Source organism: Aquila chrysaetos, chromosome 5 (assembly GCF_900496995.4).
Source record: "Aquila chrysaetos chrysaetos chromosome 5, bAquChr1.4, whole genome shotgun sequence".
NCBI classification, from domain to species: domain Eukaryota; kingdom Metazoa; phylum Chordata; class Aves; order Accipitriformes; family Accipitridae; genus Aquila; species Aquila chrysaetos.
In genome coordinates, this window is record NC_044008.1 from 45,318,470 (window position 1) to 45,331,777 (window position 13,308).

General features: G+C 44.5%; 1 protein-coding gene across 4 annotated transcripts in view; it reads left to right on the plus strand.

Moving 5' to 3' along the window:
- MYO1E (myosin IE) overlaps window positions 1-13,308 on the plus strand; it is a 132,814-nt gene that overhangs the window by 27,290 nt on the left and 92,216 nt on the right. For 3 of the 4 annotated variants that reach the window (XR_003923545.2, XR_003923546.1, XM_030015383.1), the window contains exon 1: window positions 6,436-6,568. The exons of the other annotated variant lie outside the window; for it this stretch is intronic. Coding sequence is in view for 1 of the 3 variants with exons in the window: in XM_030015383.1 (XP_029871243.1) it covers window positions 6,566-6,568 (3 nt within the window). In the remaining 2 variants the exon portion in view is untranslated. Of the gene's footprint in view, window positions 1-6,435; window positions 6,569-13,308 lie in introns of those variants that run through there. 4 annotated transcript variants of the gene reach the window in all.

Consider the following 13,308-nt stretch of genomic DNA (forward strand, 5'->3'; position numbering starts at 1 on the left):
AGACCCCGCAAACAGCGGCGGCGCTCCCTGCGGCGCGGCGGATGGGCGAGGGAGGCGCGGAGCAGCCGGCCGTGCCGCGGCTCCCGCGCCGGCAAACGTCGGCCTCCGGCGAGAAAGTTTGGCGGCGGCGGCCCAGCGGTTACTCCGAATTTGTAGCGGTGCGAAGGAGCTGGCCGAGAGTGTGACTGAAAGCCCGGATTTTTCCAGGGCGTGCAACAGATCCCGGCAGAATACAAGATCGTCAAAATCAATGGCAAATAATAGTTTTGTTTGTAAGATTTCCGGGTTATATTCTCAAACGAGACCTAACACGTAGCTTCAGTAAAACTTCGTAGGTCACAGAAAAGAGGAGCTGGCTGTTTGACAGCAGGGGCGTGTGAGCCAACAGAAAGTATTACTGGCAAAACAAAGTCCGTAGAGGGTGTGTCTGCCTTCACTTTTGTTTCCTGCTTGTGTCGTTCTTTGGACTTCGGTGCAACCACCTTGGGTAAACAAAGGGTAAGTAAAATCAGAGACAAACCGACTGCATCGCTTCGCACTGAAATAGCAGATCGTCTCTGATTTTGGTTAAAATATACAGTATCTCATACCGTTGTATAGGCAAACGATTGCAGGACTGGGGATCTGGCGGACGCAAAGGATAAAAGCGTTACAGCGTGCACATGCTATTGTAAAAAGCAAGGCGGGGTCTGAATCCACGCTCTGATTGACCTATTTATTTTAAATTAATTCTCACATCAAAGGATCGGGCCAGAAACAAAACATGCCATAGGCGCTTTCAAAATGGGATGGTAATCAGCTGAGAGTCATAGGATTGTGGGATAATTCAGGTTAGAACGGACCTCAGGAGGACACTTGGCCAACCTCCATCTCCAGGCGAGGCCACTGATGAGGCCAAATGCAGTTGTTCAGGGTTTTACCCAGCCTGCTCTTGAAAACCTCCAAGGATGGGGACTGCCCAGCTTCTCTGGGCAGCCTGCTCCTATGCTCGATTGCCCGCTGGGGGAAGAACGTTTTCCTTATACCTAGTCTGAACCTCTCCTGTTTGCATTTATGTTGTCATCTTCCCACCGTGCACCACTGTGAAGAGTCCAGCTTTGCCATCTTGATGACTTCCTCACAGGGCTCCTGTTAGATCCCCCAAAGTCTGCTTTCATCAGGCTGAGCAAGCCCTGCACCCCCAGCCTCTCCTCAGGGGCCTGGGCTCCAGCCCCCAGCCGTCTGTCTCACTGGCCTCTGCTGAGCTTGCTCGAGTCCGTTGATGTAAACAGCTGTATTCTCTGACCCGGCAAATATCTGGACTACCTTCATGCACCTGTGTAGGTTTTGTGCACCCGTCTAGTGATTTTTCTTGCTAAAGGACTGCTTGGATACTCAGTGTTTCTTGAGCACGTATGTCTGCAGGAGTAGGGCTCGAAAGCAAATTTTATTTTAAAACAAATTGATTAAAGTTATTGTAATTTAAAAACATGTCAACATTCGTACCTCCTACTGCAGTCTTGAAATTAAGGGTACCTCCATACTAGCTGTCAGTCTGCTCCCTTCCCCTAGCCCTTGTCCGGTAACAGCGCTCAGCACGGCAGGGGCCGAGATACAGGGAGGTGACATGTACCTGCTTGCCCGTTCTTGCGCCCTTCCCTAGGCATCCATACCGGCCATTGTCCAACACAGGAGATTGAGGTGAATGATCTTTGGTTCCACCCACACACGTGTTCTTTTCATCTTGTGTTATCAGAGATCATTATTTTTGCACGTATATCACTTCCTTGATGTTTCTAACTAAAGCAGTACTAAACTGTTGTATTTTATATAATTACATCTTCAGTGTAATTGATAATGTACACATAGATTTATTCTCTTAAAGGCAATTTCAGATCACTTTCCTTATCAAGGCACCACGTTAACAATAATGTTGATTTACTCTGGAGTGTTCAACTGTCTCACTCATTAATGGAGCCCCATTTTAAATAATCAGAGAATTACACAATGGAGCAGTTTAGGCTGGAAGGGACCTAGGAAGGGAATCTGGTCCAACTCCCTGCTCAAAGCAGGGCTAATGTTGATGTTAGATCAGGTTGCTCATCATAACATAAAGTTTTGATCTTAAAAGCTTGTGTAATGTTTCAAAAAATCTCCCTCTGAGGAAAAAAAATACAATCCTTGTACTTTTGTTAATGTGAACCTCCATGGCTTAACTGAAGTCAGTCACAGGAACACAGGAGGCAAAACTCCTCGGTTATGAAGTCCTTGTGGACTTCTTCCAGGATTATACCAGCCTTGCAAATAACAACATTATTCATACATTTTGGTTTGCAGTTGGAGAAAAATTCAACTCTAGGAATTCTGAGTATCTCTTACATGTGAGGCTTCTATTAATCAGATCCTGAGTAAAAGAGAGACATGTTATTTTTCCTAAAAAAACCCCAACCCAGTGGGTAAAGAAGGGCTGTTGGCTTTGTTACTGTACTTTTTACTCTAGTGGTATTTTAGATGGACGTGTTGAACATGTTAACAAGCATGTTTTCTGAACAGGTATGCTTCTCTAAAAGAGAGGAAAGAAGGCAGATACTGCGTTAGATACAGAGAAAGGGAGTGAAAGCAAGCTAAAATGATTATACTGTTTTCTAACATGGAAACCTGTCCTAATCATTGAATTGATTTCATCACATTTTAAGTTATAATATTCTGCCTTTATTTTGTACATGCCATTTTGCTTCTCCCTACATTTCACAAGAAGAAATTGCTGAATCCATTTTTTATTTTCTGTAGGTAGAATTCTACATTCACCAAGTGTAACCAAAGGCAGAACATAACCATCTGCATTTTAGCAGAAAATGTTAAGATTATAAAGTGTCTGTTTATTCTTTGGAAAGCAGATACGGCAAAAAATGGCATTGAATTTTTAAAGTTTCCTTAGTTTTATACCATTTGTTTTTATATGACACAAATCCTTCATCTTTCTAAGAAATAACAGATTGTGTGGTTTTCCACCTAAAAGTATGATGTCTTGTTAAGGGTATTAAGCCTTATTTTAGTGGCTTTCAGGCATTAATTAAATTATTAATTAAATTATTCTGGTCAACAGAAGACAAATATGTGGCTTATAAAACTTGTTCTAAATATATTTTGTAAGTAAGAGAAAAGCAGTAATGCCTTTTTTGTCTTTGCTGTCATTTTTAACCAGTTAGGCAGCAGTCAGGGCAGTGCCTACTCCATTAAAATTTCTAATCCCTTCCAGATTCACTGACTTCTCATAAGAGTTATTTCTTTCTGAAGCCACAATAATGTTTCTAGAATGGAGGGCAAGGGAAAGTTGTGTTCAGTAGTGTTTCCAGAGGGAGGGACCATGTTCTTGTTTCAGATGGTTTAGTCTTTCCACATTTCAGCATCAGCCCGATTCCTGTTTGGTGCTGGCACGCAGTGTCGCTCTGGCAGCGGGTAGGTGGAAACACACGTGTGTCACCAGCTGCACTATGGCGGCAACAGCTTCTCTCTCGTGGCACTGCCCCGTGCAGCGTGGGCTCCAAGTGGGTGACGGCAAAGAGGTTGCAGTCGCTCCTCGGCCCCAAATGCTATGTCAGTAAACCTCCTCAGGCACTGAAGTGAAGCTTGTCCTTAAATGTTTTCCTGAAGCTTAGCACTAGTGATCGATATCAGGAGGACCAAGCGCTGCAACTGCTTGCAGCCAGAAAATATCCTCAAAATATTTCGCGATGTTAGCAGTTCCGTGCATGAGCTGGTAGGTGTTACTAAGCAAACACAATGGTGTCAGACAATACACGCACTGAAAAAACTGATGAAAGTTCTTGATGCAGGGAATTTTTCTTAAATCTTTTCAAGTTAGGTCTTTTAAAGGTAAGCTGTCCATATGAATTTTATGACAGAAATGTCACCGCTTCTAAGCTTTGCACATCATTTGAAAGTACAGAGGTTCCTTTTTACTCTGCTGGAGCTCCTCAAGACGAAAATGTGGGTTCTGCCTTTCTCAGAGATGGCTATTATACGTTACTGGCTGGAGGAGCCCAGGCATGCAGACCATTCAGGCACACCACCACTGACACTCGGAGGGAAATGCCTTCCCCTGCTTCAGAGCATGGATGGTCAATAAGTGTCATTCACTTAATATAGTCAGCTTGGGAATTAGATGTTTATCATTAAAATAAGCAGAATTAAACGACTGTGTTTAAAAGCGTGAAAAGAGTTCATTGTGAATTAGACTGTGCGTGCTACACACAGTGCTTGGCAAAAGTTAGTGCAGACATAGAGCACTGATGCCTTCGGCCCTAAAATTTTGTTGAAATCACCTTCTAGTCCGTCTAGAGTGGATGGACCCCAGCAGCACACATAAAGTGCAGTGAACTCAGGATGAGTTTCTCAATTAGCTATCCAGTGTGAATGCACTTTTTTACTCTTCTTCCACGACCTAGTTTCTTTACTTTTTTCATAACTTGTTATGAGGGTATTTGTATGTATGTATGTAAACACACATACATACAAATATGTATGTCTTAAGAAAATGAACCTAGACATTCAAAAAGACCCACATCCAAAGCAAATAGAAAAAACCTACAAAACCTATATAGATTCTTTTGTTGGCCCTCTGGATATGCTCTCTGGATTCTTACAGGTTTTTTTCACTGCTTTTTATCACAGTCTCAGAAATTTATGTAACATTTCCATGTTCAAATGAAAAACTAGGCAAACTATTTTTGTCCTATTTCCATAAAACTGCTGTTACTCACCTTCTGTTGGGAATCAAAGTGTGAAACTCATCTCCTGTGAAGTTCTGCTCACTTTTAGCACTATCAGATATATTTTTGCTTTAATAGCTATTGCAGCTCATATGTACCACCCAGCTACTTTCTCAATGAAAGTGTTTTCCACCCCTTGTATCGATGTCAGTTAATATCCAAGCAATCCACTATGGAAATCCCAAGCTTCACATGATCAGTAATCATACAGTGTAAACCCAGCTGAGCTGAGGAAGTGTTTTAGTATTCTTCAAAACCAAGGATGAAAGATGCCCAAGGGGCTGTTGTGGCTCATCCAAACTGCCAAACTTTGTGGGACCTAAGAGGGGGCCAGATACATGTTTTGTCCCATTTCTGTATTGAGCGCATCGGGGTGGTTTGAATTTGTAACGCTTCATCAGGCATGTTTAGTGGTTGCAAACCAGCATGCTGATCCTGCAGGCAGATCCGTGAGGACAAACGCATGTACCTGTGCTGAGCGGCACTGCCCTTCCTCTGCACGGACAGATCTGGCTGCGGAACCCGTATCTGCCCCGGAGCAGCCAGAGCAGTGCTCTCCTCTGAAAAGTTGGAGGTGAATCTACTTATGCCTAATCTCTAAGTTAGTTTGGAAGCGAGTCTTTATTTTGTGTATAAAAACAAACAGTAAAAATTGAATAAATACATTCAGTATAAACTGCTCCCTATTTTTTCCAATAACGGCACTTCTTTTCAATCAGAGATAAACTGAAAACCAGTAATATCTGATGATGAAAAACAGGAACTGTACCTCGCGAGAGTGCTTTTCAAGGTAGTTTGGAAGCAGTATTAACATATGACTCGGGGTCTGGCTGTTACTACTATTGTTAGATTATGCTGTTTCCATTCTATTTATATTCTAGCTTAGAAGGGGTGGTTAGAAGTCCATCAAAGTCAACAACAGGGCTTCAAGGCCTAGGAGGAGCATTTGTTAGCAGGACTGGACTCCTCAGCTGTGGATGGGTTTACTCATTTGATCCCTTAGAAAACGCAGTCCTTAGAGGTTGTATTGCCTGTATTCTACTCAAAACGATATGAGCAACGTACAGCAGATGCGAACTGCCAGGCAAGCACCTGGTACTTTTGCATTTGTGGGCCACACCTAGGACTCGTTTCAGTATCCATTTGGTATCGAGGTGCTTTGTACTTTCCGGTATTTCCAAGGGTTAGAAGCATCGTAGTTCTGTGGGTGCTTTTACGTGGGAGGAGGAAAGAGCTGGGACCGCGCCAAGCACCGGCACGCTTGCCGGGGGCATTCCCGTTTCGCTTCAAACACCCAACCGGAGCGGCGCAGACCCCCGCGGCCCCGGGGTCAGGCTGTGCGTGGTGGTGGGGCGCTTATCGCAAGACGGAGCGCGGGCCGGGGGTGCCGGGGGGCGGCCGGGGGTGCATCAGTCCATGCCAGCAGCAGCGCCAAAGCGCTTGGCCGCGGGCGGGAGCGCGAGGGGGCGCAAGCCGCGCGCGCCGCCGCGCCGGGATTCCCTCAGGGAATGACGCCCCGGCGACGCGCGGCGATTGGCTGCGCCGCGGCGAGTTCTCCATTTATGGACACATCGCCCGCGCGGCCGGCACGGGGCAGTCGTTGCTGCTGCCGCCGCCGCGAGCCCCAGCCCCAGCGCTCGCGGGGCCGCCCCGCCCGCTCGGGGCTGCCGCCCCGCCCCGGCGGCGGGCTGCGCGCGCGGGGAGGGCGGGTCGCTCGCTCCCCTCCCTCCCTCCCTCCCTCCCTCCCTCCGTCCGTCCCGGGGCGCCGGCGTGTCTGGGCAGAGCCGCGGGCAGCGGAGCGCGGAGGAGCCGCGATGGTAGGCGCGGGGCCGCGGGCGGCTTTCGCGGGCCGGGGGCTGCTCTCGGCGCCTGTCTGCTGTGTTTCTTCGCGCTTTGCCGGGAAGGGGCCGCGGGCAGCGCTCCCTGCCCCGCGCTGCGGAGGGGCCGTGGCGAGGGGGCGGTTGTGTAACCGGGGGCGGCTGAGAAGCGGGGCCGTGCCAGGCACTTGCCGGGCCGCGGCCGGCCGGCCGGGAGCCAGGGGCGGCTGGCCCTACGGACCCCGGGGAGGTGCCGCCGCCGGGGCACGGCGGCTTCGCTCTCCGGTCGCGTCCCGGGGCCGCCCGCCCGTCCCGCGGGGCGGGGGCAGGGCCGGCGGCCCCCCCGGGCCGCCTGCGGAGCGCGAGCCTCGCCTGCCGTCGCCTCTCGGCGTTTGGGATCTGAGCAGGGTTTGCCTGCTGGTGTCCCCGAGCAGGAAGAATCTCGTGGGCAGGTAACGCGACCGCGTTGCTGAACGACAGGTGACGCGTCCCCGCTTCGGAGGGGGCTTCCCGAGGGGTTTCTGCGTGGGGACCCGCCACCGCGCCCGCCCCGAGCGGTTGTTTTCCGGCACCCGCGTCCGAGCATCGGTGTCAGCTCCGGTCCGCTTGCCAGCAGGTGCCCTGATGACAGGCAGCAAGAAAACTTAGGTGCCCGCGGCAAACGCAACTCCCGAAGCCGGGGTGTTTGGGTGCTGCTGCTGTTGGGTCTGTTAAATGTCTGGCGTGGTAAGGGGATGCGATACTGGTGAAACACATCAATGCTGGGTTGAGGAAAAATTGAGGTTCAGCAGCTGAACCTGGTTTATCTGTAGTAATTGGCTCCTGATGATTGATAATAGATTTCATCCGGAAGTAATCCAAATAATGATTATGACTACTGGTTAAAAAAGGACTTGGAGTAAGTAGTGAAAAATCTGATGTGTTAATAAACTAGGCTAAAATCTGTAACCTTTAAACAAGTGATTCATTGAAAGCTGTTCTGAAGTGCAATACTAAAGATCTGAGAGTTAAGATACTTGGAAAACTTTTGCATTATTCCTACTAAAGCTTAACTAAGGTTAAGTTTTAAAGATTGACCAGCCTAGTCCTTGTGTATTCAGAGCTTTACGGACTTACGTGGAGTGTTAGCTTGGGCCTTTTGCTCCCAGTATCCTTTTAAAGGATGCCCCTCTTGCTACCCCTGCCTGTGCTTTGACTTCCTGAGGCAAGTACAGTTGTGCCTGGTTACACTTATGTTGAGCACAAGCCTTTGCTTTAAATAAAGCATTGCAGAGGTTAGGAAGCTAAAATTTATGTCACAGTCAGGGATAGTGATACCACCAGCTCTTACAGCCCTGTTATTGGTAAGGAGCTTTGAAAAAGGTAGGTACTTGTGTTCCCTGTGAATTGATTGTTTAGCCAGGTGGTTCAAATCAACTCTCTAACCATAACCTTTGCTCCTCAGTACTCGCTAGGTCACAGACACCTGTGGCACTCAAGGACTTCCTAGTAGAGATAATGTATTGTTGCTTAGGCTGCTGACTTGTTAAATGGGCTTGGAAGTCCTTGGTGCAGGTCCTTCAGAGATGTCTACCTGTTAACAATAATACTTTGAGATCAGTGAGTCTGTTAGTTGATCTGCTGTGGACTCCATTAATTCTGTTTTAATGAAAGGGTTTAATCAAAATACAGTTCTTGTAAATACATGTAACTAACTGGTGACATACTTGAGTTTTACTTTATCAAAGTGAGACAACTAGTTTCTTCCACAGGATATCTTTTTTGGGGAACTATTCAGGCAGTTGCTCTCCAGCTTTTAACTTGATCCTGAAGTAGTCTTGAATTAATCTTTTTCACTGTGATATCTCAAGCTAATGTGAACTGTGTTTTTTTTAAGATTGTCTGTAGGTAATGATTACAACAAAAGCAGAAAAGATTGTTTTTAAAATTACTGCTTTTTCTAAGAATTGTGCCCAAACAATTGGTTGATAATCATTAGAAGATAGTATTTTGTAACTTAGAAAGCTGGCAGAAGGATTGCCTGGCAGGACTTACAATGACTGCTTATGAACATGAATCACGCTACTAATATCCTGAAACTTTATACTCGTTCTCTGTGCTGTATAGAAAATTCACGTTATTTCCTTTATTTTTGTCTTGACAATTTTGATTTCTGTGGAAGGGGGAAAAAGCAGAATGTCATAGGAGGGCTCTATGTTCTCTAAATTCTTTTCTGCCGTATCATCTCTGTAGACCTTAGAGCGAACTTTTTCCTGTTCTGAGAGTCCACAGTGCAGGATAATGAGTTACCACTGATATCAGCTGTAGTTGTTTCATGTTTCTCAGGCAAAGCCAGCAGAGGCTCTGCATATGCTCTGCAGAGCATATAAAGGTGATGCTGGTGTAAATGTGCCTTGTTCTCTGGCCCCTGTGCCATGGTGTATTGCCCCGCTCAGGTCTGCTGGCAAGATTGTGCAGGTCTGTGCAATTTAGCATTATGTATGCACTTTTTTGCTGGTTTATTTTTAATCCAGGTCAATATTTATATCTGGTTAACAGTGTGGTTTCAGGAGGAGATCTGCAGACATGGAATGGGTGAGCTGTTTGATGGCTGTATGCTGCAGTACAGGGTAGGAATGAGCAACAGGGGTGCAAAACTGCCATTAAAGCTGACAGTTTTAAGGAACATGTGGCAACTGTTGAAATTTTTCTCTTTAAATGCATCCATTTTGTTAACTTTGCGTTTCATTTTTTAAAATTCAAAATAAGCTAAAGCCCCTAACAGCTTAGCTGCAACTTGTAAGTCTTCAAAAATGTGCATTATGTAAGTGCAAAGTAGTCCCACTCCAGTAAAGGACTGGATCCTTAATGTTCGGGAAACCTCTTGGCAAAACTAAGCTGAAACTTGCTTGATGTTAAATGTAAAGTCAGGTGAACTTTATGCAGCTTTTGCTTTTATACTGCGAGTTTGGACCTTCATAGTGTCATTGGGTAGTTCATGGCGATGCATTGCCGGATCTTATCTAGAGTTGGATAGAGAATCTGTATCATGTTACAAAAATCTTGTCATGTGAATGTGACAGTGTAACCTTGAACCTTTCATTTAAAGCAGTGCTGTAGTCTTCAGGGAAAGATTGTTCCCCTGAGTACTGTCAGCTGGCTTTGAGTCTCCTAAGGATAAAACATTGAATGTTAATCAGCAAACGTAATACTGTTTCCAAGGCATAAATGCTACTGTATTTATTAAAAAAACCCAACAAAACAACAAAAGGGCAAAACACAAACCCAAATAAACACCCCAACAGCAACCCATCAGTGATTTGCCTGCTTTTGCATAATCTCTCTTCTAGATTACTTCTGCTGAAGTTTTGTACCGCTTTGTTGCAGAGGGTGAGAAGGGAAGGCTCCGAGAGAAAGCAGGTTCAGCAGTATCTGAAGTAACTCACAAATTGTTGAGCAAGCTAGTGTTGTCCAATTCACTTATGTTAAGGGAAAAAAAAAGTGTTCATATGTTGCCTTTAACCAGCATTTCAATGCTAAGCATTTTTCTGTAGCACTGCAATTAGTATGTGCGTTTATCTGGGCATATTTGGTGTCTTGTTTCTACCTCTTCAACAAAGGTGGAAGGTTGATTCTTAAAAAGGAACCTTTTTATAGCAGTTCAACATAGCTTGACATCAGTAGAGGTCAGATATTTATAGCCCAATCCAGCAAGATGCTGGGCACATCTTGATTGTGCCTATGAAAGTCTGCAGAAATGAAAATGACTCAATTAGCCTGAAAGGACTTGCTAGCCTTTAGAATTTGGTCCTAAAATAGCTAATGTGTGATGTGAACTGGGACCTCGTACTATCTTAAGTCTTTTTCCTGCAAGAAAGTCACAAGCAAGACACTGATGCTTCTGTATTTGAAGGGTGCTTTTGTGTCTGGTGCTGCAGACAGTAGCGTAAGCTCAAACCTGCTCTCTGCCAAATGTGGAATAGTAGAGAGGGTAACAGCATGTGCTTTGCATTATGTCTAGAGGTGCATTAATGGAAAAATCTTCCAGCTCTATGGTGTTTCTGTCTGGCTGATATATAAAATATAGTAAAACATAGTAGCATGTTCAATAGCAAAGCTAGTGATTCATACTTAATGTGTTTTGTTTAGGTTTACGTTGTATGCATGCTTGCCTTTGTTTCTCTCTGGTTAAGACCTCTAGAATGATTTATGGATATATTGTGTATGTTAGAGCACTCTTTTCAGGAAACACTAATGTATGCAGAAAGTTTCCCAAATGCAGCTTTTGCAGGTGAAAACTCAACACATGATTGTGTATGTATGTACATCTTAAGCATTTTTCTCATTATTTCTTTTGCCTTTCAGAATTGCTTCTTTCTCCCTCCCTCCATAACTAGCTTGTTGTGAAGGAAAAGGGGGTGACAATGCTATTAGTAGTTTAATTAAACTATTTTCAGCCACTTTTTCTTAACTTGAAGGGATAACTTGCCCCAGTCTTACTGCCTCATCTTAAAGCATTGCTGCATATGTGGAACGGGGGAAGTTAAAAAAAGATTTTTTAGAGCCTTTGTGATAGCTAGCCCGTGAAGTGTTGTCAAGCTTTCACTGAGTTCTCAGTAAAATCTTAGTAATATTCTCATCTTAACATGGAAAGTATGTTTCCTTGCTTGAAACACTAAGAAGCTGCATATCTCTTTAGAGAAGTCTTCTCAGCTCCATTTGTAATAATTTTAAATATTTTTTCCTTCATAAATACCAGTTTAATGTCTTCCCAGTTTTACAAGTTAGTGTAAAAGTGACATCGATCTAAATGGTCATGCACTGCTCTAAGATATATCAAAGAATAAAGGTTTTTGTATTTTTCTCAATTTCAGCATAAGGAATCAGAAAAGCCTGCATGTTTAGATTTGCCTTCTAGTATAGTATACATGTATTACTAATGTACAGATGGAGAACATGTAAATAAACATCTTCAGAGCTACAGAAGAATCCTTTATATCAATAAAACCTAATTAGTTTTAGCTGCTGCATCTGATGAGGAAGGGAGCAAAAAGGTAAGAAGTAATCTTTCCTCCTAAGCTCATAGCTCTTATACTTACTTTGCCAAGGACCCTGGGTAACCCTAGGAGTGAGCTTACAGTGGTTATGTGAAGAGGTCTGATACAGATTGTCATAGTTCTGCTGAGACTACACTGGGATCTGGCTTACTGTGTTGGCCTGTAAGTTGTCAGGTTTTTGCTTATCCTTTGGTTCTGGTTGTTGCCACAATACATGGCTTATAAATGACAACTTGATCTGCTTTCCTTTTCAGTTTCCTAAAATGCAATTGTAATGCAATACTTCAGTCTGCTTTTTTTTTAGGAAGCTGGATTGTAGGTCTAGACTGTGTGTGGCTACTGGAAGGCATTAAGAGCCGTGTTAGAAAGGGATTTTGCACCTAATTAAAACGGGTTTTGTTCTGGGAGTTAACAGTGCAAGACTAGAAGGAGTAAAATCAAAGAAACAGTTCTCAGAACTGGGAAGAGTGTGTGTGTATGTGTTTGTTTTACAAAAATAAGGATTTGGAAAATAGTTCAGTCTCTGCAAACACAGAAATCACCAGGCACAGGCTTTGGTGAGAAAGGGTTGGCTTTGCAGTATTAACTTTTTGAATGAAGCCACTCTGTCACTCATATTCAAGGTGAGACTTTATCTAGTACAAAGGTTTACATCCATGTAAAAGACTAAACTTTTTGGGGAAAATCATATAAAGGTTCTCTTGCACATTCTCTCATCTGTTGGAGGCCATTCATTTCCTCACTATCCTATGGTCTGCCAAGGAGCTTTTCTGGTTGGTGCTGGTCACTAGCAAATGACCAGCATTCCTATTACTCCTGTGGAAGTGTCGTCTTTTTTTTTTTTTTATTGCTTGTGTATGGAGAAGCATTACAGGTGTATGGGCTGCTTGCTAATTTTTGAAACTGCTGTAGCCAAAGGACTCTGTTAGCTGTTGTATGTTGTTTGGCTTTTACTTTTACACCTATGTAGTAGAAATAATATTTACAAATATCAGAGAAACATGACAGAAAGTAAACAAGAATTTTCTCTCTATCTTAAGATCAGAACCGAGAGCTGTTTCTTACTCTGACAAGTTGTTTAGACATTCACCTCACCTAATCATTGGGAGTCTTGTGCAATCTTAGCCTCCTGTTGCACTCCTGGGGGAGCTTGGGTGTGAGGAGCTGTATTTTAGTCAGACCTTCCTGGACTCAATTCAGTCTTCCCCATCTCCTGTTCCCTTCCCCCACGTTCCTGAGATGCCAATCACTGTCCTGCCCAGGAAGTACGGCTATCGCTCATCTCCTGACTCGTCTTCATCTTCTAGCTTTCCTATCCTCCACCTACTGATTTCCTCCCCATCTCCTACCCTGACCTCTTTAAAAATGCGAATGCCCCTTGGGGAGACCAGGTGTGCAGTCATGTCCTGGCAGTGCATGGGATCTGTTCTCTCTGCTTGACTAAGTCATTACTGTTGTAGGAAAAGGTTTCTCAGCCTAACGTGTTTCCGCACACTGAACCTTACAGGTGTTTTCTGCCTATATTATTAAATATGCTTCATACAAATGTGTAAATAGCTTTGGAGTTTCACTGCTTCATGTATAACAGCAAGTACATCTAAGCTCAAGATTATCTCATGTAGCCTAGCGAGGGGGATGTGGTCAAGGATCTTTTTCCAAAGACATAGCAGCATTTAATTGGCATTAAAATCATTGGTGAATTGG